This window comes from Apus apus, chromosome 1 (assembly GCF_020740795.1).
Source record: "Apus apus isolate bApuApu2 chromosome 1, bApuApu2.pri.cur, whole genome shotgun sequence".
NCBI lineage: Eukaryota > Metazoa > Chordata > Aves > Apodiformes > Apodidae > Apus > Apus apus.
Window position 1 is genome coordinate 29,081,389 of NC_067282.1, and position 25,183 is coordinate 29,106,571.

The window sequence follows — 25,183 nt, forward strand, 5'->3', positions numbered from 1 at the left end:
CTCCCCCTCTACTTGTCTCTCGTGAAACCCCACCTGGAGTACTGTGTCCTAGAGCCCCCAACATAAGAAGGACACAGAGCTCATGGAGAAAGTCCAGAGAAGGGCCACAAATATGATCTGAGGGCTGGAGCACCTCTCCAGGTGAGTATAGGCTGAGAAAGTTGGAGCTCTTCAGCCTGTAGAAGAGAAGGCTCCCTGGGGGACATTATAGTGGCCTTCCAGTGCCTGAAGGGGGCTACAGAAAAGCTGGGGAGGGACTTTTTACAGAGGGTTGTAGTGAGAAGACAAGAGGTGATGAATCAGAACTGGAAGCGGGGAGATTTAGGTTAGGCAGACATTAGGAAGAAATTATTTAGTGTGAACGTAGTGAGATCATAGTACAGGTTGCCCAGGGAAGCTGTGGATGCCCCATCCCTGGAAGTGTTCCAGGCCAGGTTGGATGGGGCCATGAGAAACCTGATCTAGTGGGAAGTGTCCCTGCCTATGCTCATCCTGTCTCTACATGCCTTTCTAAAAAGCCCCTCTCCAGCTTTCCTTCAGGTACTGGAAGACCACTACAAGGTCTCCCTGGACCCCGTCTTCTCAAGTATGAAAACTCCAACTTTCTCAGCCCCTCTTTGTAGGAGAGGTGTTCCAGTCCTCTGATATCCAGCGTCTTGTCTTTTATTTTTTGTCACTGTTCTAAAGAGAGATCAAAATATGTTTTTAGTCATTCATGTTGTTCAATATCTTCACTGTAATTTAAGCATCTAGAAAAATGATTTATTTACATTTTAACCTAAGTGCTCAAAAATTGTGTTAATCTTTTCCTGATGGAGCCAGAGAACAGACATTTCTAATTCTTTGTATAAATCAGAGTAAAAAAAAGAATTAACTGTGAATGAAAGCTATTTGCTATGATGAAAATTGGCTGAATTAAAAACAACTGAGTGAATTTTTCCTGTTACCACATGTAGTTCACTACAGTATTACGGTATTTCTACATGCACCTCCAAGTAGACAACCTCAAGTTATAATGATACAAAAAAATTCTAATAGCCCAGTACATTTCAGCAGGTTATCATGCTGTTGTTTTCTAAGAAGCCATGTTCCCATAAAGTCTGAGCAGTAGCCAGTGATGGATTTACTCCATCAAACAAGAATTTCTGTGCCAGTCACCATCCTAAATCCCCTCTGCAATCAGCAGAGAAGAACAGACATTGCCTGGATTTAATGCACCTTGTCCTACAGTAGACATCTAAAATAAAATAAATCACCCCTCAAAATTATGTTTATTCTCCACTGTTCATAAAGGATATGTGGGTGATTGTAGAATGCTTCCCTGTAGATGCCTAAAGGTAGGAAAGATGCTCCCACCTGTGATGACTGTTTGTGTGGGAACTGGATCTGGCCTCACTGGAGAACACAGAAATTTATCTTAGCTCACAGTAATATAAAATCCAGTTGCCACTGAAGAGGTCATGGCTTTTCACAGCATGAAAGCATTTTAGATGCATTAAAAATGAAAGAAATGTGTACTTCTGTAAAGCCTCTTGCTTTTGGGGAATTCAGCCAGCTTTCTCTTGATATCCCACATTATGAAAAGACTCACTTCTAGCCTGGTATTCTTCGTATAGGTTTAATTCTACCCATATTTATTTGCTTATGCAAACTTTGCCTCTGAAATATTTTCCTTTAGAGCAGATGGCAAAGGGTGCATCTGCTGAGAAGATTGAGGTATGAATTGAACATTACTTTTTTGTTTATAATTTAATTCTTAACTAACTTGCTCAATAGAACTCCATCCAATCAAGGATCCTGTTGCCCAAGAAGACCAAAGAACAAACTGAAGCTTCAAATATAACTTAAAACTTGCTTAATTTAGGCTTCGATCCTGAAGTTCAGCTGCATCTCTAATGTATTATCTCCAAAGGCAAACCACAATTAATTTGTTGTTTTTTTTTCTTCACTGTGGCTGATTTTTTCAGTTAACTTCTGGGTTTCATTAGCCATTTGGATTCACAAAACCTCATGGAAGAAGTAAAAGAAAAGGTTAACATTTTCTTTTCAGAGGCTGGGTAGAGGATAGAAACCAACCAGGTTAGACAGGACTGTAACCACAACTCTTCAGAAAGAAATTTCACTAAGAAGGAATAAAAGCCAAAGAAAGGTCTTCTGAAGAACAATATATGAAGCCCCTACAGGGGACAAAAAGGCACAAGGGAAATACTTTTGGTAAACTGGAGCTGGGAGAAACTCTTGTTGAAATTTTGAATACTTCCATCCCAGCACTCGCAATGTGAAGCTTGCACCCAGAAGTCCAGGTGGCTTCCAGATGAATAAATATCTATTTTGACCACGCCCCACTTAGCCCCATTTTTGCTTGTTTTTCTGTTCACTGAACCGTGTTAAATCTGTACCCTTATCCCCTCTGTGTGTCCTGTCACTTGCCAGGCAATACACTTAGAAGTTGCAAGCCTTGCTTTAGTCCCCTGGCAGCAAGTCAACCAGTCAGCTGGCAAAGCTGGATAATTACTGCTTAGCCCTAAAGAGCTTAACATTTGTTTGCATAGACTTGTGTCCTGGCAACACAAGAACTTTTTCAGCAAGGGAAAGGACACAAGGGACTTCAACACAGACACAAAATGGTGGTTACCAAGCAGGATTTCCAGGGGCTGAGATATGTGGACTCTCCCCCATGGTTGACTTGCTGTCATTAAAGTGTAGAAGAGACTGCTGGGCTTCATTCTTCCTTTTTTTTTTTTTTTTTTAATGCCTTTTATAGAAAACTGGACATGGCTGCACTGGCCCAAAGGTTTTTTTGGGAATTGCCTTTGCAGAGATGCTTAGAAGAAGGCCTAACAAATAAAGGTAGACGTAAGAGAAAAAGCTAGTGAGGAGACGTGGCGTTACACGTTTTAGGTAAAGCTAAAATTTGTTTATTCAGTACAGTTTGCTTATGAAAACTTCTGACTTTTGGGTTTCTGCTGATTTTTTCTGTTTTTCATGGCTGAAGCATCCTGACTGGCCCCATCTGGAAGAAATAAGACTGGTCAGGATGGAAAGTCACGAAATCATCTTACAAATGCTGGCAATTAGGTTATACAAGCCTGCCCATGGTCTTAAAGCCAAAGTATTAAAAGAAGCTTCAGTATTTAACCTAACTGCCTTCAGTCTTCACTGTTGTGTTGCTCCTACTCCCATTTAACTCTAGTAGCATTTATGCAATTGCATTTGCGCTGCAACTTGATAAGCACTGGGGTGGTTTAAAGCTATGATAAACATGGTGGATGCAACTGGATGCACAATTAATTTCTATGACCACAATAAATTAGTCTTACTTCAAAAAAGAGTTTCGACATTAGAATTGTGTCTAAATGAGGATTTTGGCAAGGCTTCTTCACTCTTCCAACTTATTTTGCAATAGCAAATGCTCCCCTGAATGGCAGAGTTTCAATCATGTTCTTTAGAGTCATCTTCATTTCTCCATTGGAAGAAAAACTGACAGAGTGGTTGATGAACTGTCATACACCATGACTTGCTGTTCTAGAAACACATGAAAAAGTTGTGAAGTGCAATGCGAGATATTCCCCAGCCTACAAAATAGAATACTGAAAACCTTGTGATGGTTCAGAGAGTCTTGTCAGTGGGAAAGTCTGAAGGTTTCAGGAGTATTTAAAATAAAGCTGAGACCCCAAATTGTGTGTGGCTTGTCCAAGTTACTCCAGCTTGATAGTTCCAGCTTTTTCCCCTGAGTAACTTGTTTATTTTCCTTTCCCCACATATTATGAAAATTCATGGTTACACACCACTTTGAGGAAAACATGAGTTTAAATTCTATTCCTATAACACGTTTCCTCCAAAGAGTGCTAATTACTGTATAGAAGCATGGACTCAACCATCAACTGACATTGGACTGTTTGAGTTAACTAAATATTTTAAAGACATTGCTGGATAAGATTAAAAGATTTTCACATAAGTAAACATTGGATGTATGAAGATCCTGAAGCATAAATACAAGGTGCATAACAGGGCACATGCTTAAGCTATACAAAATTAGAAAGGTAACACAGCAAGTAAGTCCTCTTTGCCTGTTCATTTATTCTCAAAATGCAGGTTAATAATGCTATGAAGAAGACAAAGACCCCCACAATTTTAAGGTTGACAATAAAGAGATACTTCAGGGATGTTCAGTTTCTCAACTAGACCCAGACTTGTTGCTTAATTGATTCCCTTTCATTCAATATTCTTGCTTTATTCCTTGACATTGTTGTTTAATAAATAAGACCATCTATATTTCTCATGTATGACACTCTGTAAGTCATCTTTAAAGCTGATATATCATGGATTAATGTAGCATTTTAAGCATATCACCATCTGTATATATTGTGTACATCATCTATAATGTGTATATAGTATAGTACTATGACATTTCTAATGGCAATGGAATAAAGCACATTCACACAGAATATGCTTCCTTTTTTAAGCTATACATTTCTGCATGTTTTAGTATACTATACATTTAAGACATTCCATGTCAGATTCAGTGTGGATCTATGCATGCCTGGCTGCCCAGCCAGTCTTGCATTGTATTTCCTAGACCAGAAAGAAATCTTCAGCCCCTCTGATCTTAACAGATAAAAGTCCTCACATCAACAAACAGCACCAATGTTTCCGTTAAAAACAAAACACCGAAAAACCACAATCCCAGAAAGCATTAGGCATTTCCTCACAGGAAGTAAAGAAGTGCACATCAGTGTTCTCTCAAAAGCTAGGCACATAATTAAACATCCTCAACATAAGGACACAGAATGAAAAAAAAAAGGGCCATAAGAGGTTAGGTCAAAGTTTTAGCAAATCAGGTGTTTTCTCCCCAGCACTGACTAAATCTGTTCCCTGGCAGAGAGTGCAAGAAAACAACATGGTAAATAAATATGAAACTTGTTCATGCAAAATTTTAGCACTCATAGAATCTTGTAACAGGAAGTTCTGTGGGTTGAATAGCAAGAGGAAACCCTCTTTTTGTATGACCTCTTAGCACTCATACTGTAAATAAATAAATAAATAAATAAAGCATATTGGTTTTTAAGACATTTGTGTCAAGTAATATAAATCCCCAAAAAAATGAGATATTAATGTCATTATCTGTGATAAGGTTACTGTATATATTCCTTGCCAGAAGGCTAAGACCAATGCTAAAGCATTTGATTTAAATTAGTCATTACCTTGTCATTTAATAGCTTAATTACGTTGTCTTTTAAGCTCAACATGAGCTGTCAATGCACACTCACAGCTCAGAAATCCAACCACATCCTGGGCTGCATGAAAAGAAGTGTGGCCAGCAGGGCCAGGGAAGTGATTCTGCCCTTCTACTCTGCTCTGGTGAGACCCCACCTGGAGTGCTGTGTACAGCTCTGGTGCCCTCAGCACAGGAAGGACATGGAGCTGTTGGAGCAAGTCCAGAGAAGCGCCACAAAGATGATCAGAGGACTGGAGCACCTCTGCTATGAAGACAGGCTGAGAGAGTTGGGGTTGTTCAGCCTGGAGAAGAGAAGGCTCTGGAGAGATCCCCTAGCAGCCTTCAAGTATCTGAAGGGGTTACAGGAAAGCTGAGGAGGGGCTTTTCACTAGAGAGGGCAGTGATGGGACAAGGGGTAATAGTTTTAAACTGAAAGAGGGGAGATTTAGGTTAGACATCAGGAAGAAATTCTTCACCATGAGGGTATTAAGGCCCTGGAAGAGGTTGCCCAGGGACGTTGTGGAAGCCCCCTCCCTGGAGGTGTTTAAGGCCAGGTTGGATGAGGCTTGTGCAGCCTGGTCTAGTGTGAGGTGTCCCTGCTCATGGCAGGGGGATTGGAACTTGATGATCTTTAAGGTCCCTTCCAACCTTAACCATTCTATGATTCTATGATTCCAGGTCCCACCTTCTTGTCTAAAGCTGTTTTTAAAAGCTTATTGAAATCACTGAGACCACAGCAGACAATGCTCTATTTGAAACACTGAGGAATCTCTACCCTTCTGGGAATTTCCAAAATGTTGCACGTGCATTGCTATTTCTTTTATTGCTCCAGACAAAGTTTAAATGGAGGGAAATAGACAATATAAAATCTTTTATCACATAATAACCAAATGTCTGACTTGCTGAAAACCTTTGTTTGACAGGATGAGCACACTTAGCCAGGGCACATATGTGTGTTAATTATAGCAAGAAAGACAACAAAATGACAATAGTTTAAAAAAATCTTACCAACAGGAAAGGTTATCAAGCTGTGATAAAGTATTTATCAGGAAATGTTGTTGCACTATCCAAAACACTTCCTGTCTGTAACATTTTGGTGCTAGAAATAGTATCTTTGCAAGGAATTCAATAACAGTACTTACAGAAAACAGCAATAGTCACAGTTCTAGTTTCTGTCCTGTTTTCCTCTTTGTACGTAGTATGAAGTAACTTAAAAAGAAAGTTGCTTTCAGAAGTTATATGGGTATTCATCAAAGTTTGAACTTCAAACATTAAAAAATATTTTAAAACAACTTTTTCATATGTAGCATCTAAGCAATGCAATCATGCAGGTAGTGAAGTTCTGCTCCTTCTCTCACTGAGACTGACAATGAAACATGATTTCTGATACTATGTGTTAAAAAGATCAAAAAGGATTAATTAGACTTAAAATCAGTACTATGGAAGAAGTTAAAAGAGCCATACAAAAGGGGAAGTGAAGCCAGGATTATCTAATGAAACATTTACTCAAAACAATAATTGTGAAGAATTATATTCCCATAACTGTGACTTTTCAAAATCTGGCAAAACCCAATTTGTGGAAAAATAATGGGTGGTATCACAAAATCACAACAAAAGTGACATTTTGATATGAACAAAGATTTTCTATGACCAATCTCTAAGACATTACTGAATATGGAAGCAAAACACATTATTCTTCCTAGACTTGTCAGCTGTGTGAGGACTAATGTATAATCTATTATTCCCTTCTTAAAACATTCCACACACACCCCTCAAAAATAGTGAACTTCAAGAGCTTTAAAGGGAATACAGCCAGTAATACTGCTATATTATTTTGAATAATTAGGTTATTGTGAAGTAATGTTTGCATTAATCAAAGTTTACACAAAAGACATTTTGTTTTGAATAAAAACTGTTTTTTTCTCCTCTTTTAACTACAAGTTGTATCATTTCTATGGCAAATATTTTATAACTTCTTAAGCAGTAAATGGAACTAATGACTGACTCTTAAAAGTGGGCAGGATCAACAGAAGTTATTGTATGTCTGATATACAATCTGTAATGGTGAAAACTGCAATCTCAGCAGGCTATCTAACCCCAGCTTCCTTATTGCTACTGCAAAAGCAGTTTTCCCTATTGCCAAAGTTGAATCTCCTTTAGTTTTTCTCCTGATCATGCAGGGAGAAAAAAAATTCCCCTTCCTCTTTGCAACAGCATTTTACACTCTTCAGAATGTTCTCTTCTCTCAGTCCTTATTTCTTCAGTCTAAGAAGCCCTGTTCTTTCAGTCCTTCCCCAGCTTTGTTTGTTTACTAAGTTTAACTTTCCTAGAGCTAATGAGTTGCTTTACAACTTTCTTGAAGTACAGCTTTATGCAACTGTTCCACAACTTTCTGAAGTCCCCATAACTAGGAACAATGTCCTATTGAAACTCTCAGTACCAAGAAAAGTGCAGTGTTTCTTTCCTGTCTAAACCCCCACATTTTAAACATTTGAGTATGAAGTTTACCTGTTTTGCAATGACACAATGCTACCATACTAGCTAAAACTAGTTTGCCTTTCAGTGCACTACTAGTCATTCCCAGCTTTATAACATCCAGTAATGGAATGAGTATCACAGAATCACGGAATTGTCAGAGTTGGAAGGGACCTCTAGAGATCATCCAGTCCAACTTCCCTGCTAAAGCAGGATTGCCTAGGGCACGTTACTCATGACTGCATCCAGGAGGGTCTTATCATCCAGATCATTAATGAAAATACTGAGAAGAACCAGATTCATGACAGACTTTACAAAGGTTTATTAAATACATTCATTTGGACAGAGAGCTATGAAAAAAAGTTGTCACCACATATGGCAATGACATTTACTGTTCTATTCATTGAGATTCAGAACATGAGTGTCTGCAATGAAAGACATTCTGATGTGAAATGTCCTACATAATATCAGAAGCTACAGAAATACCTCTTTTTCTCTGTATGTGACTGGTGTAGCTGTCAATTCATATATATCTGTCACTTAGAAGATTAGAAGCAAAAATAACTGAAGAGAAACTAGCACTGCTGATTTTATGCTAGTAATATTTTTGATAATTCGAGTTTCATTTAGTAGGCTGTTAATAGATTAACAAGGCAAGTCGCAGCAAACAAACCAGATCAGCACTATGATAATGTAATTAATTTTAAGGATCTTGGTCAACTTGAGAATAAAAAAACATATTGTGGTGAAGTCAACACGCTGAAGTGAAGGGAGGCCATCCAGAGGAACCTTGACAGACTTGAGAAGCGGGCTTATGCAAACTGCATCAAGTTCAACCAGGCCAAGTGCAAAGGTTCTACACCTGAGTCAGGGCAATCCCAGGTGCATAAGACAGGCTGGGGGGACAATGGATCAAAAACAGTCTGGAGGAGAAGGACTTGAGACTGATAGTGGATGAGAAGCTCAGCATGAGTCAGCAATGTGTGCTTGCAGCCCAGAAATTAACCCTGTCCTGGGCTGCATCAAAGGAAGTGTGGCCAGCAGGTCAAGGGAGGTGATTCTCCCCCTTTACTCGGCTCTCGTCAGACCCCACCTGGAGTGCTGTGTCCTGGAATCCCCAACATAAGAAAGGACATGGAGCTCATGAAGATAGTCCAGAGAAGGGCCACGAAGATGATCCAAGGGCTGGAGCACCTCTTCTACAAGGACAGGCTGAGAGAGTTGGGGCTGTTCAGCGTGGAGAAGAGAAGGCTCCAGGGGGGACTTACAGTGGCCTTCCAGTGCCTGAAGGGGGCTACAGAAAAGCTGAGGGGGGACTTTATACAAGGGCTTGTAGTGAGAGGACAAGAGGTAATGGATCAGAACTGGAAGAGGGGAGATTTTGGTTAGAATTTAGGAGGAAATTCTTCAGTGTCAGCGTGTTGAGACACTGGAAACAGGTTGCCCAGGAAAGCTGTGGAAGCTCCCTCCATGGATGTGTTTAAGACCAGGTTGGATGGGGCCTTGAGCAACTTGTTCTAGTGGGAGGTGTCCCTGCCCATGCAGGAGGGCTGGAACTAGATGATCTTTAAGGTGCCTTCCAACTCAAACCATTCTGTGGTTCTATGCTATTAGAAGGCAAAAAGATAGTTAACTACAGTAAACTATTTTGCTACAAAAAAATTACTTGATATTATTCATCTATAGCAGCTATAAGGTACTTCATACCCAGATCTTCCCTTGAAATGGAGAAGGATGTGGTCAGAACACAAAACTAGACTACATTATTTTGAAAATTTGTGGATTCACCAGTGTAACTGAGGCTTCTTAGCCTTTATCTGCTAGAATTCTTTTTACTGTCAGGAATGTAAACAACCTCAAAGCACAGTAAAATGTTTAATTCTTTTTTGGGGCCTTTTTCTATCAGAATAAGGCAACTCTTGTTAAATATCTGCTTTCTGGAAACTCCTTGATCTATCTGCTTCAGTTCTAACAACTCTATGTAAACCCAGCCCTAAATCCCTTGGACTTCCTTCCATCTCACATCTGTTGACAGAACTTATCAGCCTACAGCTGCCATCCACTTACATTATTTTGCTTCCATAAAGGCTAAAATGGGCCTCTTGTGCTGTCTAATAACTCTGCAGACAACAGCAGTTTCCCCTGATGCTCCTAACTGAAATGTTATCCCCCAAATCCACAACACAGGTAACGCAAACCCCACTACTGAAGTTAGAAGCTGCTTTTATTTTGACCTGAAAGGACCCCTAGTTTTCTTCCTTCCTTCCTGCTGACAGGCTCTTTACGAAATGACACAACAAAAGGTTTACCCAGCACCTTTGTTTTGCAACCTAGTTTAGCAAAGTAAGTCTGCACCTTTGCCTATCAGTGCAGTAGTAGGGCCTAAGTACAGAAATTGCAACTACTGAAGGAGAACTACAAAAGTCCATGTTTTAAAATTTATTTTAATAAATGAAACAAATAATGTCTTAATTATCTATTATTTTCAAACCATTGATCATGTTCATGCAGTCTATCCCATATTCAACTTCTTTATCAAAATGTATAGTAGCATTACATGCAGTGTCCCACTAGTTGGCTTAAAATACTAATTACTGGAGGCAAATTGCCTTTTAACTACTGTTGCTGCCTCTCTTTATACACTCAGGAATGAATGAATAGCCTTTTTGACTTCTACATCTGGCATTGCACTTCCAGTTGTTGTTCACTGACCCGCAATCCTTTAGCTAAATGTTCCAGAAGATCTGCATCCATTGCCTCTAGATTTAAGGACTTCACTATTTAAACTGCACTTTGTTTCAATGGATCAAATGCACCATCTAATCCACTAAGTGTGACCTTCAGCCTAAAAGCATACAGCACTTCCTTGAGTGAAATACAGCACGACTTTTAGGAAAAAATCCAATGCTGTTCTAAAATTTGCACTGAAGAATCAATGAGCATCTCACAGCCCTAGGTATCAGTTGTTTTAGGGGACAATTACTCTCTGCTTTACTGCTAGTCTGAAAATAAATGGCTTCAACTTCCATTGGGTCTTGTTACCACCGCCTGCTTATCTGAATTTATCAGGTATATAATTATATACCTGATCATATATATATATCAGGTATATATATATCAGGTATATAATTATATTTACACATGCATCTGAGATCTAGCAAGTTTTTCCCCCTGAACTATATTCAAGAAAACAGAAAACTGACAGGGGAACCTGGTAACAGACGAGAAGCTGTTTTGTGCTACAAAGTGAACATTTTATTCTCTATAAAGAGCAAACAAAACTATCTGGCACCACATGTAGTTCTTACTGAGCCCAGCTCCCCAAAAATTCAATGTCTTCCATTCCATACCCTACACAAATCATTACGGATATCCCTTTTGATTGAAGAAACCCCTCCTAGCAAAACATACTCTCAATTTAATCTTGGAAGAGCCAAAGCAATTGAGCCAACAAAATAGAAAGCATACATTCAGGATGCATGCATAGTTAGTTGAATGCATTCCAAAGTGTAAAGAAAACAAAACAAAAGGACACTATAGTCGGTGTCAGAGAACATGCATGCCTTAGGGAGCACGTTGGGAAAGAGCACTGGTGGTCAGTACAGTGACACAGGCATTATATATGTGAAGAACAGGATGCAAGATGCGTAGTGTTATCAGAATGTCATAGAGTGCAGCAAGTATGGAGAATACATTGGTCTGCTCCTTTGGGAGCTATGAGGACAAGTTCTTGCTACTCTAGGTACTTACACAAACCTCATTTTTGGACATCCAAAGTATTATATCCAAGCACATCAAAACACCCTTATGAGATTGACACCCACAACAGAACTTGAGACCTCCCCTAGGAGACAAAGGAATTCAGTTGTCGATTGAAATTTGGTTCCCTAGCCCCAGAGCCAAGTTTCTCCTCCTAAATAAGGTTCCCACAGCAATAACCCAACAGTACGATTGAACAGCAGAGCAAAACCTCTGGACACATAGCACCGCAAGACAGCACGGTGTTCTCACACCCAAGGTAAGAGACATGACCAAGGAGAACAGCCAGGCTGCCGCTTTTTGGAAAACTTTCCAAGCCTGTCCTTTTTGGGAGCACTTCATTTTAAAGGTAAATATTAGGAGACACAGAAATACATCCTCTCGGGTCCCTTAGGAACACATAAGTGACTGCAAGCCGGAACAGCACAGCGGTGTTTGACACTCCCTCGACAGCTGCCTGGGACAAGGTGCCCCTGGCTGCGCGCCGCCGTCCCACGGGCGCAGGGCACAGCCTGCGGGGGCTGGGACGGGCTCTCATCTCCCGCTGAGCTCCTCCGCCTTCCCAGGGCGGCCGCGCCCCCGGAACAGACCGGCCCGGCAGAGGGGACACAGCAGGGCTTCCCTCGGCCGCTCCTCGCCCTCCGCTGCAGGCCGCGCCGTCCCGCCCCTCGGCAGCCGGGCCGGGCCGGGCCGGGCCGGGCGGGCAGAGGCGGCGGCTCCCGGCACCGCCGCTCTGCGGTGGGTGGGCCCTGGCAGGCGCCAGTCCCTTCCCTCCCTCCCCCGGCGGCTGCGGAGGCGTGCGGGCGCGGCGGGAGCTCGCCCTGCCTCGCCGGGGGGAGGAGGGCCCGCCGCCGCCGCGGGGACGGTAAGGGCCGCGGGAGGGGATCGCGCCGCCCGTCCCGCGGGCGGAGGGGAGCGGCGGCCGCCGCTGCGGGGCGGGCTGCGGGGCGGGCTGCGGGCTCCCCGGCCGCCGTGGCGCTGCGGGGCGGGCTGCGGGGCGGGCTGCGGGCTCCCCGGCCGCCGTGGCGCTGCGGGGCGGGCTGGGCTCCCGCTCGCTGCCCGCCCAGCGGCCGGCCCGTTGGCTGCGGCCCTGCGGCGGGGCGGGCCGGGCCGGGCCAGGCCGCGGCCTGCGGGAGGCTGGGCTGGGAGCTCTGCCGTCCGCGGGGAGGGTGGGGAAGGAGGTGGGTGTCCGTCCCCGGGCTGCCCGCCCCACCCCGGGGGAGAAGCGGGGAGCGGGGCCGGGGCAGGTGCCCGCGCCTGCTCTGGCCGCAGGGGTGAGGCGTTCTCCTCAGGTGCCCTTCCCGGGCTTTGTCGGCTGATAACGGGGGTTTTGCAGCTTTCGTCGTTTGTGTGGCGTTGGAGAGCTACGAGTGTGCAAGAGGAGGCGTGAAGCTCGTGGTACACGAGGCAAGCTTAGCTTGATGGGCAGGTACAGTTTCAGTGAAGGGGAAGAATACTTGGGAAGCCGAGGATTGTTAGTGTGGAGATGCAAGTTCTAATGCTGATGGATATAAAGAGAGAGGACAGTCTGCGGAGGGGTTTTACTCCAGGTTAGGAACCGCTTGGGGTCTGTAGATGGTCGTGTTTGTGCACCGTCTAAAACCATTTGGGCTGAACTAATGGTGAAGGATGTGAAAGCTGACATGGGGTAAGGGAAACATGCAGAAGTAATGATCCTACTGATTTGTGAGGCAGGAGAGGTAGTACTGTGCAGATGTGAGAAGTAACGTGACAGAATGACACTAGATGTGAGCGATGCGATGAACTGTGAAGTAACAAGGACAGATGGTGTGAATTAAAAAAGTCAGATGTGTCATTGATTTGAGAATAGGAAATGATCAGAGCTTTCGATGTTTTCTGCCATCAAAGAAGAGAGAAGTGGCCGGAGACCAATCCAGCAGAAAGGGATCTGGAGGAGCTAATTGACTGCAAGCTCAATACAAGTCCATAGTGTGCCCTGACAGGCAGGAGGGCAAATCACATCCTGGGGTGCATCAAACACCACATAACCAGCCAGTAAAATGAGGTGATTGTCCCACTGGATTCAGCGTTGCTGCAGCCTGAAGTGGCCTCACTTTGAGCACTTTGCCCAGGGGAGGGCAACAAATCTGGTGAAAGGGCTGGAAGGCATCTCCTGTGAGGAGCATCTAAGGACTTTGAGCTTGTCTAGTTTGGAGAAAAGGAGGCTGACGGGCAACCTCATGGCTCTCCACAGCTTCCTGAGGAGGCAAAGTGGAGAGGGAGGTGCTCAGCTCTTCTCCCTGGAATCCATATATATATATATATATGCATTTATATATGTGTGGGGTTTGTATATGCCTAGGCAAATCCTGACTTTGTGTCAGGGAAGGAATGCACCATCTTCCCACCCACCCAGGCCTTGTATGCTGTGTCCATGGGAAGTGCTCTGGCCAGTGGCCAGTATTACAGGGAAGTGTAGCTACAGCCAGGCTCATGCTAGAACCCTGCTAGATAATGGCTTAAAAAAACTCTTCCCTTGGTGACCCAACATGTAGGCCTCTTAGCTGTAGGAAGAAGCCCTTCTGATGGACCAAGGCTCCAATGTGCAGGAAGACTGTGCGAAACTGAAGTGAGCAAGGAATGTAGGAAAGAAAGCCATGTGTGGTGTAGTAATGCTTATGGGCCTGTTTTTTAATTAAGGCTTAGAATATTCTAGAATATATCTTTTACAATGCTTTTTAGTCTAAATGAGGCTGGAGGGATCTTTCTAGTGATTAAAGGTGAGAACTGTAGAAGCTGTGAATATTTCTTCTTTAACAGCTAGAGCAGACTGTGGGATCAAAGATGCTGCAGGTAGACCTGATACATGGCTCAGTGTTTGGCTGGATCAGGTCACTGCACCCTGCTCACAGTTTAGGCTCAGTCAGATCTACGTAGCGGGGGCATAACAAAATGTGTGCATCTGTTTGCTGCTTTTCTGTGAGTGCAGTATGGTATTTATATTTACATAATGACAGAAGAGTTCTTCCCAGGCGTGCTGTTCCTATGGCATTGAACTCATGTCCAGTCAGACTCCCACACGCAGGTGCAAAGCCACCTAACATCTGAAGCTTGTTCATGGTTTATCCTGAACAACTTGATGACCTGTTAGTGTTTCTTAAATTCTTAAAGCTTTAGTATTTTCTGTACTAAGGTTCTTTGAATTTATAAAAATATAATGGCTGTTTCTTTCACATATTTATTGCATTATTTTTCTCTGTTACATGGTTAGTGTTTTTAATAAAGTTCTTTTAAACCCAAATGTTTGGAATACTTTTGTTACCCTAAAGCTGGTTGCTTGAACTCTCATGTCAGAAAGTCAACATGAAGGATGAATATTAAGTTTCAATTCTACCAGATCAATTATATGGTAATTTTTGATTTTATAGCATTTCAAATAGACAAGCGCTAACAATTGCATCAGTTTGATTTTATTATGTTTGTGTGTATCTACAGATTATGGGAACTGAAGTGTGTTTAAAGTTTGGCTAACAATTCAACAAAGAGAAAGAGCTTTTCCAGTTAGTTTTATTGAAATCTTGTATCAGCCACATTAGAAAAGTGAACAAGTGGGTTTTTTTGCATCTCAGGTTAGATTTAGGTTACATTTGATTATGTAGGTTTAGATTTAGATACAGGAATGACTTCCTGTACCCAAGAGACTGTCTAACAAAATATTTTTTTATTTTAATACATGAATTTTTAATAATTTTTTTTTTTTTTACTGCAGAAGTAAACCATTAATTCTGTGATAATGTCTCCAGCATTCTCCTATAATGCCTTTCAGCATTGAAGGTAGTTTTTTTATTGACATCATAAGTCTCATATAAGTCTATGAGAGGCATAATTTTAGTATAAACTTCATTACTATTTTCAAGTCTTTTATTTATGGCTTCAACTGGCTTTTTATAAAGTTTCTCTTTCTTATTAGTTGTTAGTCACTTTATTAAAACCTTAATTTTTTTTTCAGCCAAGTAGATGGATAGCCAAAGCTTTGGAATTATTTTTTCAGGGTGACTGCAGGGTTTGTAGAATGAGAAAAGGATTTGATTTTTTTTTTTTCCTTCTGCTTTAAACATTTTCCCGCTGGTGGATGATGATGCATTTTTTCAGTCACTTCCACTCTTGTTGCTCACTGTAAACAATGCACCACCATTCTACATCAATGGTGATCAGGCAACAGTTCTAAAAGGAAAAAAAAAAATCATTGGAATAGGAATGGGAGAAATAACAAAACTTAATATGAGCAGTGTGTCTTACCATCACATAGGACTTTTTAAAGTCCTAGAACATTTTATAAAGATCAAATTAGTCATATTGTTTTGCTAGCCCAAAACCACAAGGTGGGTATTTTTGGAGGTGAGGGGTAGGTGTCCCAGGAATCTATATGTTATCTTTCAAAGCAGTTTTGACAGTACAGAAGTTTCACAGCAGACCCTAACACTTATTTTTAAACCATTGGTGAGTTGAAAAATCAAACCCTTTGTTTACTTCTCACTTCTTTCAAAACATTTTCCCTGATGTATTTGCTCTTTATTGCAATAGTATTGAACCTGTATTGAAGGATAGTGCTGAGCATGGGTAAGAGAACAACATTCTTGCTGTCTTCCTTGCTTTTTGTGTGCCTCTGTTTTCTTGTGTGTGTGTTGTTTGCATCTTATCCTTCACTGCTTTTGCTCTTGGCAACCAATTTTTTGGGGGGTGTGATGACTTTACTGGACATATTAATTTCATGTGCTCTGTGTCCTTAGCCTTCATGCCCTTCTTATGGCATGAGGTCTTACATAAGAAACATGTTTAGTTTTAGTAGAAGAAGCTTGCACAGCTTCAGAGCTGGTTTCTAATTTTTGCGGGTTTACTGAACATGGAGTTACATGGCTTTATGTTAGGAAATTATTCAAGAGTAGTAGAGTTGTGGGTATTTATTTGACAAGGAACATCTGATCTGAAAATATCAGATCATGCATCGTGATGATGCATGTCACAGAAATTATACAGGTCATCTTGTAAATCTGGATTATACAAGCAAGTAAACCTGGAAAGACCCAAATATTTTCTAATACTGGATCTGAAGGTTTAAGCCAGAAATTAAAAGCTCTGACCAGTGTCCTTTTTCTTTCCTGAAATAAATGTCTTGAAAAATTACATCAGCTAGGTTCTAAATGTATTTTTACTGCAATAAAAAGATATTGGATTGTTGTGTTTAATAAAGCTTCTTCCTTGCCAATCACAGTCTGATTAATTTTACTGCTTAATTTTACTACTTGTTTTCAAAAAAATGTTTTGTCTAGGATTTATTTGTTTGGGTAGGAACACAGAAGAGCAGAGTCTGTAAGTGATCACTGTACAGTTGAATATAAACCCCAAATCGACTGAGCTTTGTGTTTTCTGTTTTCTCACCCCACAGAGGCTAGTAACTGTGGCCTAATATAAAGCACGTGTAGTTCCAAAAAGTGTTTCTGCAGCAGTATGATACGGTGATTTTAACCACAGTTCTCTCTCTGCAGGGGGACATAAGCACAAATCCATATGGAGCATGAATCTCCTCCTTCCCAAGAAGTCAGTGGCAAGGTCAGAGTGTGAATTTGTATTGAGAATCCTGTTCTACTCAAAAAAGAAGCAGTTTAGTTCCATTTAGCAGTAGCTTATTACATGCTAGTAGCTTTCAAGATAAACAAAAAAACGAAACTATAGATGGGAAAATGATACTTATGAAATAAATGTATTGATCCACAAAATATTAGAAGTACAATATATTCTTTTAAATTAGGTTGAATTGCTCCTTTGTCTTACACAGTTGGTTTAATTTAGTGCTGCGTTCTAAAGTTACATGTTCCTGCCTAATGTTTGAACAACATAAACTTGTTAGAATAAGCTTTCATAGCATAATTTGATGCAAAGGCATCATCTTTCTCTTTCTTTGAACACTTTGCATGTAAAAATCAATGACGCAAAATTCAGATTTCAAGCTTAAGGATGATGCCTTTTAAGGTGATCTGTATGACAAATAAAGCTGGATAACCAGCTTTCAGATGGATTGCTGAGGTCAGATGAAGTGTACAATTTTAGTTCTTCAGGCATAACTGATACTTCTTTGGGATAGGTAGCTGGATCATATGAAATCTCAAATTCTGCTCTGTCTTTCATGACTTTGTGAAATACAGTGAGGGAACTGATCACTTATGGGACATAAATATTGGCAGACTGATAGTTCAAGCTGGTTTTCATATTTTTGGGACAAAATTTAATGGAAAAGTATGGGAGGGAAGAAAATGTTGAAAGGGGAGAGAATATCTTAATGAGTTGAATGTAATAATTCCAGAGACAGGATTTACATTATGGATATTTTTTAGTCTGATAAAGTTTGTTATTTCTTTTGTAAAACAAAATCAGTATCATAAGTGTTTCCCTGAATGCTTTTTATGACAGTGTTTTCCTTCAATGTATTATTTTAGTGTTAAAAAATGCTACAGTTTGGAGCTTTTTTAACCTGTTAATTATGAGGGTAGAACATGAGTGCTTTGTAGAAAGAGGTTACAGAAAAAAACCCTTTCGTATTGAAAATTACTATGCTCTGATCCACTGTGCACTTGAAATCGGAGCCCACATTTTTTAAAAAACAAGATGTTTCTCCAGTAAGGAAATCTGTACAAATGAATGACACCCTGACTGTCCTTTTGAACCTCAGGCTTCATCAGTCTTGAGCAAAAATGAGTTGCAGTTTTGTCAATGAGTCTTTGATGCTTTCACTATTCATTATCACATTTTAGAAGTGCCTAAAATCCTCCACAGAATTAATGCTAACCTCTTGACATCAATCAGATTGTTCTACAAACAGCAGATGAACGAAGCCTGATTCCCTATGGATTATTGTCCTTTGTCTCTTACAAGCCTGCTATATGTCGTGGAGGACAGTATTTGCTAGGACTAGCTTGGACCTACTTGCTTGATGAGTTATTTCATAGCATACATGTGGGATTGTCCAGCTGCCTACTGCCAAGTTGATTGTGTCAGCAGAATCTTACTTCCCTTTCCCTTGCAAATTTGGCTGAAATTGGTCAGTTACTTGGTGTGAGGGGACTGGGAAGGAACTGATGTGATCAAAACCGCAACTTTTGCTTAGTGAAGAAAACCAACCCTTCCTCAGAAGTATATTATAAAGAAATGTGTGATTAACTGCTATTTGTTTAAGTATTTTAGTTCAGGATTAATGTAGGGTTTATTTAATAGAATTTCTGTAGTTTCAAATGCTATCTATGTTTCTGTGTACATTTTTTCATAGTAAGTGATACTAGTAAAAAAGAAATATCTTTATGACTGACATAGAGTCCAAACTAGAATGTGTTCACATCTTTGTTTCAGGTGGAAGTCAAAAAAATTATATTCTGTATCAGATAATTTTGTAAGTCTGCTACTTTCTAGAAATAAACTAAGGATGCAATCCTCACAGTTACAGGGCAAACCACATAATGCCTGTGATAGGCAAAATCTATTCTTACTTACCTTCTGATCTGGCAAGTAATGGTACTTTTCTTTCACATCCAGAGCCTGTTTTAATTTCAGTAAAGAAAATTTGATGGATGTTCCATGCAAAATTTACTACTAAGTTTTGATGCTGCCACATTTTGCTGATGTGTGCTGAACTAATTTTTCTGATGTATTCTGTACTCCCTGCTGCCCAGTGATGTGGTTGAATCACCATCACTGGAGGTGTTGAAAAGCTGTGTAGATGTGGTGCTTAGGAAAATGGTTTAAGCACTGGACTTGATAGAGTTAGGTAAGTTAGGACTTGATGATCTTAAAGGTCTTTTCCAATCAGAACAACTCTGTGTAAAGGAGTAGAAAAGTTGTGTGAGATTCAGACATTAGCTTGACTAGTTTTCATGTCTGGAAAGACCTGTTATTTTGATTACAAACTAGTCATTTGTCCTTAGGTAAACTGGAAAATGTTCATTTATATCTTTTCTCTTATTATACGACTACTTACTTAAGATGCAATTCTTCTTAGGAAGTTTCCAAAGATTCAATACTTGTTGAAACACAACTAAATTTCAGAAGCAAAGGAGAAAGGAAAGTTTCTCAAGTTTCCATTTACAATGTGTGAAAACAAATGTTTATTTTTCAAAGAGAAGTATATTCTTGGGCAGATTTTTTTATGGTTTCTTCCTCTAACAGTAATTTTAGCACCAGAGGAAAAGACAAATTATTTTCAGGTTTAGAATATACACTTAACACTTTATACTACAGAATCCTGTACATTGAATTCTATAAGCTAGCAGTTATGTTGTGTGAATACAGTGAAAATACCACCTCACCATTTAACTTCTTGTGGGGCACATTTCTCCATGCATATAGATCCTTTCTTTCTAGATCACATTCTATTTTTTTTTGTTTATTTTAATGGCTTCCATCCACGTATTGTTCTATAATTAAAATTCCAGTCTGTGGTTGAAAAAGAAAATGGTGGTGCTTCTCTAAATTTTTCCTTTTCACTGTGCAAAAGTATATATTTTATGTCTTTTTTTTATAATATCAGGCCTTGGAGGCAACATTATTGTCAGCCCTAAAGATGCTGGATGTTGGGAAATGGCCGATTTTTTCTCTCTGTTCCCAAGAAGAGCTCAAGTTAATTCGTCAAGCCTGTGTATTTGGCAGTGCTGGTAATGAAGTGTTGTATGCAACTGAAAATGATGAGGTAATTGTCCAAGAGTGTGTATGAGCATGACATACTTATTTATGTATCAATTTACTCTGAAAGCCAGTACTATGAGAGTATACCTAGAAAAATACCTGTTCATTTTGATTGCTACTAAGCCATTTTTTATTCAATGTAATGGCTTCCTGCTACAATCAGGGGATAAAGATGAAGTTAGACATTTTTTGAAGGTACATAGTGACGTTGTGACAGGCAGTGGACACAAGCTGGAAGATGGAAATTTCTGATTCAGTATTAGGAAAAAAAACTGCCAGCAGAGTGGTTATAACACCTCCATCTTCTTGGAGGTGTTCAAGACTCATCTGGAATGTGGCTTTGAGTCAACTGGTTATTTAGACCTTTATTGAGCAGGGGTTGGATTAGTTGGCCTTTGGAGGACATCCTCCATTCCAGCCTAAATTATGATTCTGTCATTGTTTTGTAACAGGTCTTTGTGCTTGGCATGAACTGCAGTGGGTGTTTGGGAACTGGTGACATGCAGAGCACTATTGAACCAAGGAGGTTAGATTCTCTGTGTGGCAAAAAGATAGCCTGTCTGAGTTACGGAAGCGGCCCTCATGTTGTTCTTGCCACAGAAGGTAACGTATTATCTGCTTTTTCAGATAGTCCACTTTAATTAGTCCAGCAGGTGAAAGGTCCTTGCAGGGAACTTAAGAGACAGAATTGGGATAAAAATCCTGGGCTATCAAGTCGAACACAGTTTCACTGGTAAGCATGGCACTTTTCAAGCTCTACTTTGTAACTACTTTTGGAAGTTGTTTTGTGTTTTTTTTTAACTTTGCACTTAACTTTGGAATTGCTATTGAAATCCGTTAGGGGCTACATTGTAGCCATATATTCTTGTGCCAACATTGTTCTTTCGCTAAAACCCATCTTTTCCCTTCTGTAACTACTTTTGGATGTGCTTTAAATGACCACTTGTATTGCCTCTCAGCTTTTAGTTTTCTGTTGTCTCTCTGACATTGTATTAATCTCATCATGCTAGTGGCCCTTTTGTTCTTAATTAAATACATTATTCTTGAAGACAAATTACTAATTCAGTGTTCCAAGTGAGGTTCAGTTAGAGCTTGACTGTTGATGTTAACATTTTTCTCTCTCTGTTAATGAGAAGAAATCTTTTTGACTAGTCTAGATTAGGTGATTTAAAGTAGGTGAGGGGAATTGTGTTGTAGATGTGTGACTGTTCTTCATATTCCATTACATTTCACCTTTTGCTCCATTCTTCAGGGCAGATAATTCTAGATGCTTTTTATATATGTGTCTATATTTTTCTGAACTTTGTTGCTGGCAGATCTCACTGATGTGCTCATGTTCCTTACATCAGCTGATGAACTGAAGTATTGCAAAAGCATTGGTCCAGAAATGATCCTTGGTGATTTTTGCTCATAACTCCATTCGCATGAATAACTTCCATTCGGCATGTCCTCTTTTAACCTACCTTTCAGACACCTAGTGTGTATTTTGCAATTCTTGTGTTTTTTACTATATTTTCCAGTTTACATTGTGTGTTTCTATTTGGCTGTTTCACCTGTTTACTGAAATTTGTATTCTTATGTTGGTGAAATGAAAAGAAGGTTGTTTGCTTTTGGTAGGATAAAGTAATTATATTTATCCTGTTATTGTAGAGAAATACCAATTTAGTGTAGCACATTTTGCCTTTGTAGTTCTGAGGGCACCTTTCTTGAGGATAAGGAGTTCAATGATCTCTCTAAGTTATGTGTCAAACCTAGCTCTCCTGCTATTATGATGTCATTTAGGTTTAGAAGATAATGATAGACAAGGTGAATGTAGGTCAACTATTCTTCAAGTCCTGCACTGCTGTAACCAGAGGACACTTGATTTAAAACAGATGAAAGAGATTATGAAAAGGTGTTGGCTTCATGGATAACGGGCCAATATATGTGCATTGAAGAGAATCAGAAGTAGCTGGTAATAACAATACTCCAGTGATTTTAGGTGCTTGGGAACCGCATGTAGTGACCAGGCTCATGTTTCTCTTCAACAGCAGCATTTTCTATTGCCAACTGCAGATGGAATTTTGCACTAGGTGGACCATTGGTCTAACCCAGTCAGACATTTCTTGCATTCTTAATTTCACTAGCGTGTTTCTCAAAATACAGGACATGGATAGCACATTTAAATAATCAGTAGGATGTTTATTAGTAAGTAATAATAAGGGTTTTTTACAAGCATCTTCATGCATATTGTAAAGGAATGAAAGGTAGATAATTGAATTTTGCAAGGTGGGAAACAGTGCCAGGGCATAGACAAGAGATTTTGGTTGTCAGTAGCAAATTTTAATGGGGACTCCTGACTGTCTTTTCATCCTTTTCTCTTCTGTATTGCTTTTAGCTATATGATTTCCTTTACTAAGGTTACAGTGATACTGTTCTTTTGGATTTGTTGTCAACAGTATGTGAAGGTAGCATTGGTATGTCCATGGGCTTAAGAGCTTGAAAGGGCATATAATATATATATACACTCAAATATATATTGATATTGAATTTGACTTCTCCGTTTGTAGTTTCATGTTGTGTACTCATTGGAAAAATAGAGATTGTAAACCAGCTTTTTACATTTTTATTATAGAAGGAGAAGTGTATACATGGGGACATAATGCTTATAGTCAGTTGGGCAATGGTACAACAAATCATGGTTTCATTCCCTGTCAAGTCTCTACTAACTTGGTCAACAAGAAAGTCATTGAAGTTGCCTGTGGGTCTCATCATTCTATGGTGTTAACATCTGATGGAGAGGTGAGGATACCTGGAATAAATCTCTCTTTTCTCTTAATGAAATCCACATATGTGAGAAACAGGAAAACATTCTGCACCAAGAGCATTAGACCTTGCTTCTTGCTGTCATCACAGTGCTGATGCAACACAAGTGTTGGATAGAAATGGGAAACCTGTTAGGGTCTAGCTGCTTTGAAGTGCATGCAGAACATTAATTATTGTGCCACATCTGCTTGTAGTAAGAAATCATAATTTCTTTTGTAGAAGGCAGCCGCTTCCTTCCTATGCTGTACTCTACTGTGAATGCTTAATAGCGTTCAAGCTGACGTTAATATAAATCACGTTCATGTGAGGAGTTCTACCCACCCAAGTAAAACATTTTCTGTCATTTACATTGAGGAGCCATTTGTGTCCAGTTAGCCATTCTGCCTTGTATTCTGGAAAACCAGCAATGAATTCTTCCAGCATTAATGCAGCTGTCATGTTGCCTCTTATCTTTGATTGGAGAAGCATAAAACAATAGAATATATAAATGTTATGAGTGAGGTTTTTTTAATACAAACAAATAATAAACATATGTATCTGCCTAGATCTTTAAAATAATACATCCACTTGAACTCAAAATGTAACTGTTTCTATGTATAACTTATTTCTCTCTTGTATATACACTTTGAACTGTATGTTGTACAGCCTTCTTTTATGACAATTCTCTTACAACAGGTATACACATGGGGCTATAATAACTCAGGCCAAGTTGGATCTGGTTCAACAGCTAATCAACCAATTCCTCGAAGAGTTACCAGCTGCCTACAAAATAAAATAGTAGTTAATATAGCTTGTGGACAGATGTGCTCTATGGCTGTGGTGGAAAATGGAGAGGTAAGAATCTTCAAGTGAATTTTCTGACTTAATTTTATTTTACGTAGTATCATGGGTTGTAGATCTTTTCAAACCTGTCAGTAATGAGCTACTACTCAGTAAAGAAATGTACCTTTCCAGACTCCCTCAAATCTACCTGCTTATAGTGCTTGTAAAAACCTTTGTAATAAATTGCCCTGCAAATGCTGATGTACTTAAGCACATCTTCCTTTTCATGCTGATTATAGTTTCTTCTTTAGAAAGGAGGTAGAGTTGAAACAGGGAAAATTGTTCACTAACATGTTGTTTATGGCTTTTTGATTTATGAGATTACTCATTAAATTTAGGAGCTGATACTTTGCATCAACTTGAATGTTGAAGTTGGCTTTGATTTGAAGGAATTAAAATATCAGATTTCAAATTTACTTGAAAATACAGTTCTGAAGTAAAAATAGCATTGTGAAGGTCAGGAGATTTTTACAAATTTTGGGATTAAATAATACTGTATCTATTTATGTGTAATCAGCATTTCATGGTAGCTTCATTTTCACGTGTGTAAAAATAACTAGCTTTTTATCACTGGTTTACTGAATTTTAGAGCTGGTATTATGTTCTAGCAAAAATGAAGTTGCTGATTAATACGTTACCCTGCTGCTGTCTTTAGGATTAATGGAAAAATAAATCATTGTCAATAGTTGAATCTTAACGTATCAAGAATGTGAGAATAATTAGTGAATGCTGTTGTAATTTTCATGGCCCATATATGCACACTGTATCTCTAGAGAATACAGAAAATAAAAGTACATTGCATGTATTTGTTCTGCTGCAGTACTCCTTGAATGCCTCTCATGCTTTTTTGTCCCCATTGCAAAGACACAAAGAGGTTGTAGTGTTCTTGTTTTAGGTCATGAGCTGAAAATTTTGGGCAGTCCATGCCCTCTCTAGCTCCATCACTTGAAGCATTCCAGTTTAGGCCTCAGTAGCTACTGACTGTTGGCAGTAGAACAAATGTCACTGAAATAATCAGAACTCAGTATTTTCCCTTCTGCTCAGGGTAAAGCTGTTAACAGCCTACTCAAACTGTGGTGCGTAACTTCCAGTTCATGCTTGTTTTAGTGTGTTTTCTTTTCTGCTAGAGGATTTTTGAATGAGAAATTAGCTCTTTGAAAAAGGCAAGTGTTCGTGCTGAATTTGCTCTCTGCTGGGAAACAGCCACAAGAATCACATGTTTCTACTCTTCATATTAAAATATTCTTACATCATCTAACTCTTAAAGAGCAACATGAATATGGAGGTTCAGAGTTTTATGAGCATGCAGTTAGTGTTTTAAACTGCAGCAGTATCCAGAATTTGCAGTGCAGAAACACATAACACATGTGTATGTGTATGAATATATATGTACATTTATGTAGGTATGTATAT

At 39.7% G+C, this 25,183-nt stretch overlaps 1 protein-coding gene across 8 annotated transcripts in view; it reads left to right on the forward strand.

Moving 5' to 3' along the window:
* The first annotated feature begins 12,170 nt into the window (after positions 1 to 12,170).
* LOC127391801 (RCC1 and BTB domain-containing protein 2) overlaps positions 12,171 to 25,183 on the forward strand; it is a 31,934-nt gene continuing 18,921 nt past the window's right edge. For 2 of the 8 annotated variants that reach the window (XM_051634949.1, XM_051634980.1), the window contains exons 1-6: positions 12,206 to 12,317; positions 16,960 to 17,023; positions 19,989 to 20,147; positions 20,596 to 20,746; positions 22,758 to 22,924; positions 23,624 to 23,782. In XM_051634949.1, coding sequence (XP_051490909.1) covers positions 16,982 to 17,023; positions 19,989 to 20,147; positions 20,596 to 20,746; positions 22,758 to 22,924; positions 23,624 to 23,782 — 678 coding nt within the window. In that variant the 5' untranslated portion in view covers positions 12,206 to 12,317; positions 16,960 to 16,981. The other 6 variants (XM_051634958.1, XM_051634975.1, XM_051634966.1 and 3 more) reach the window with 6 other exon arrangements.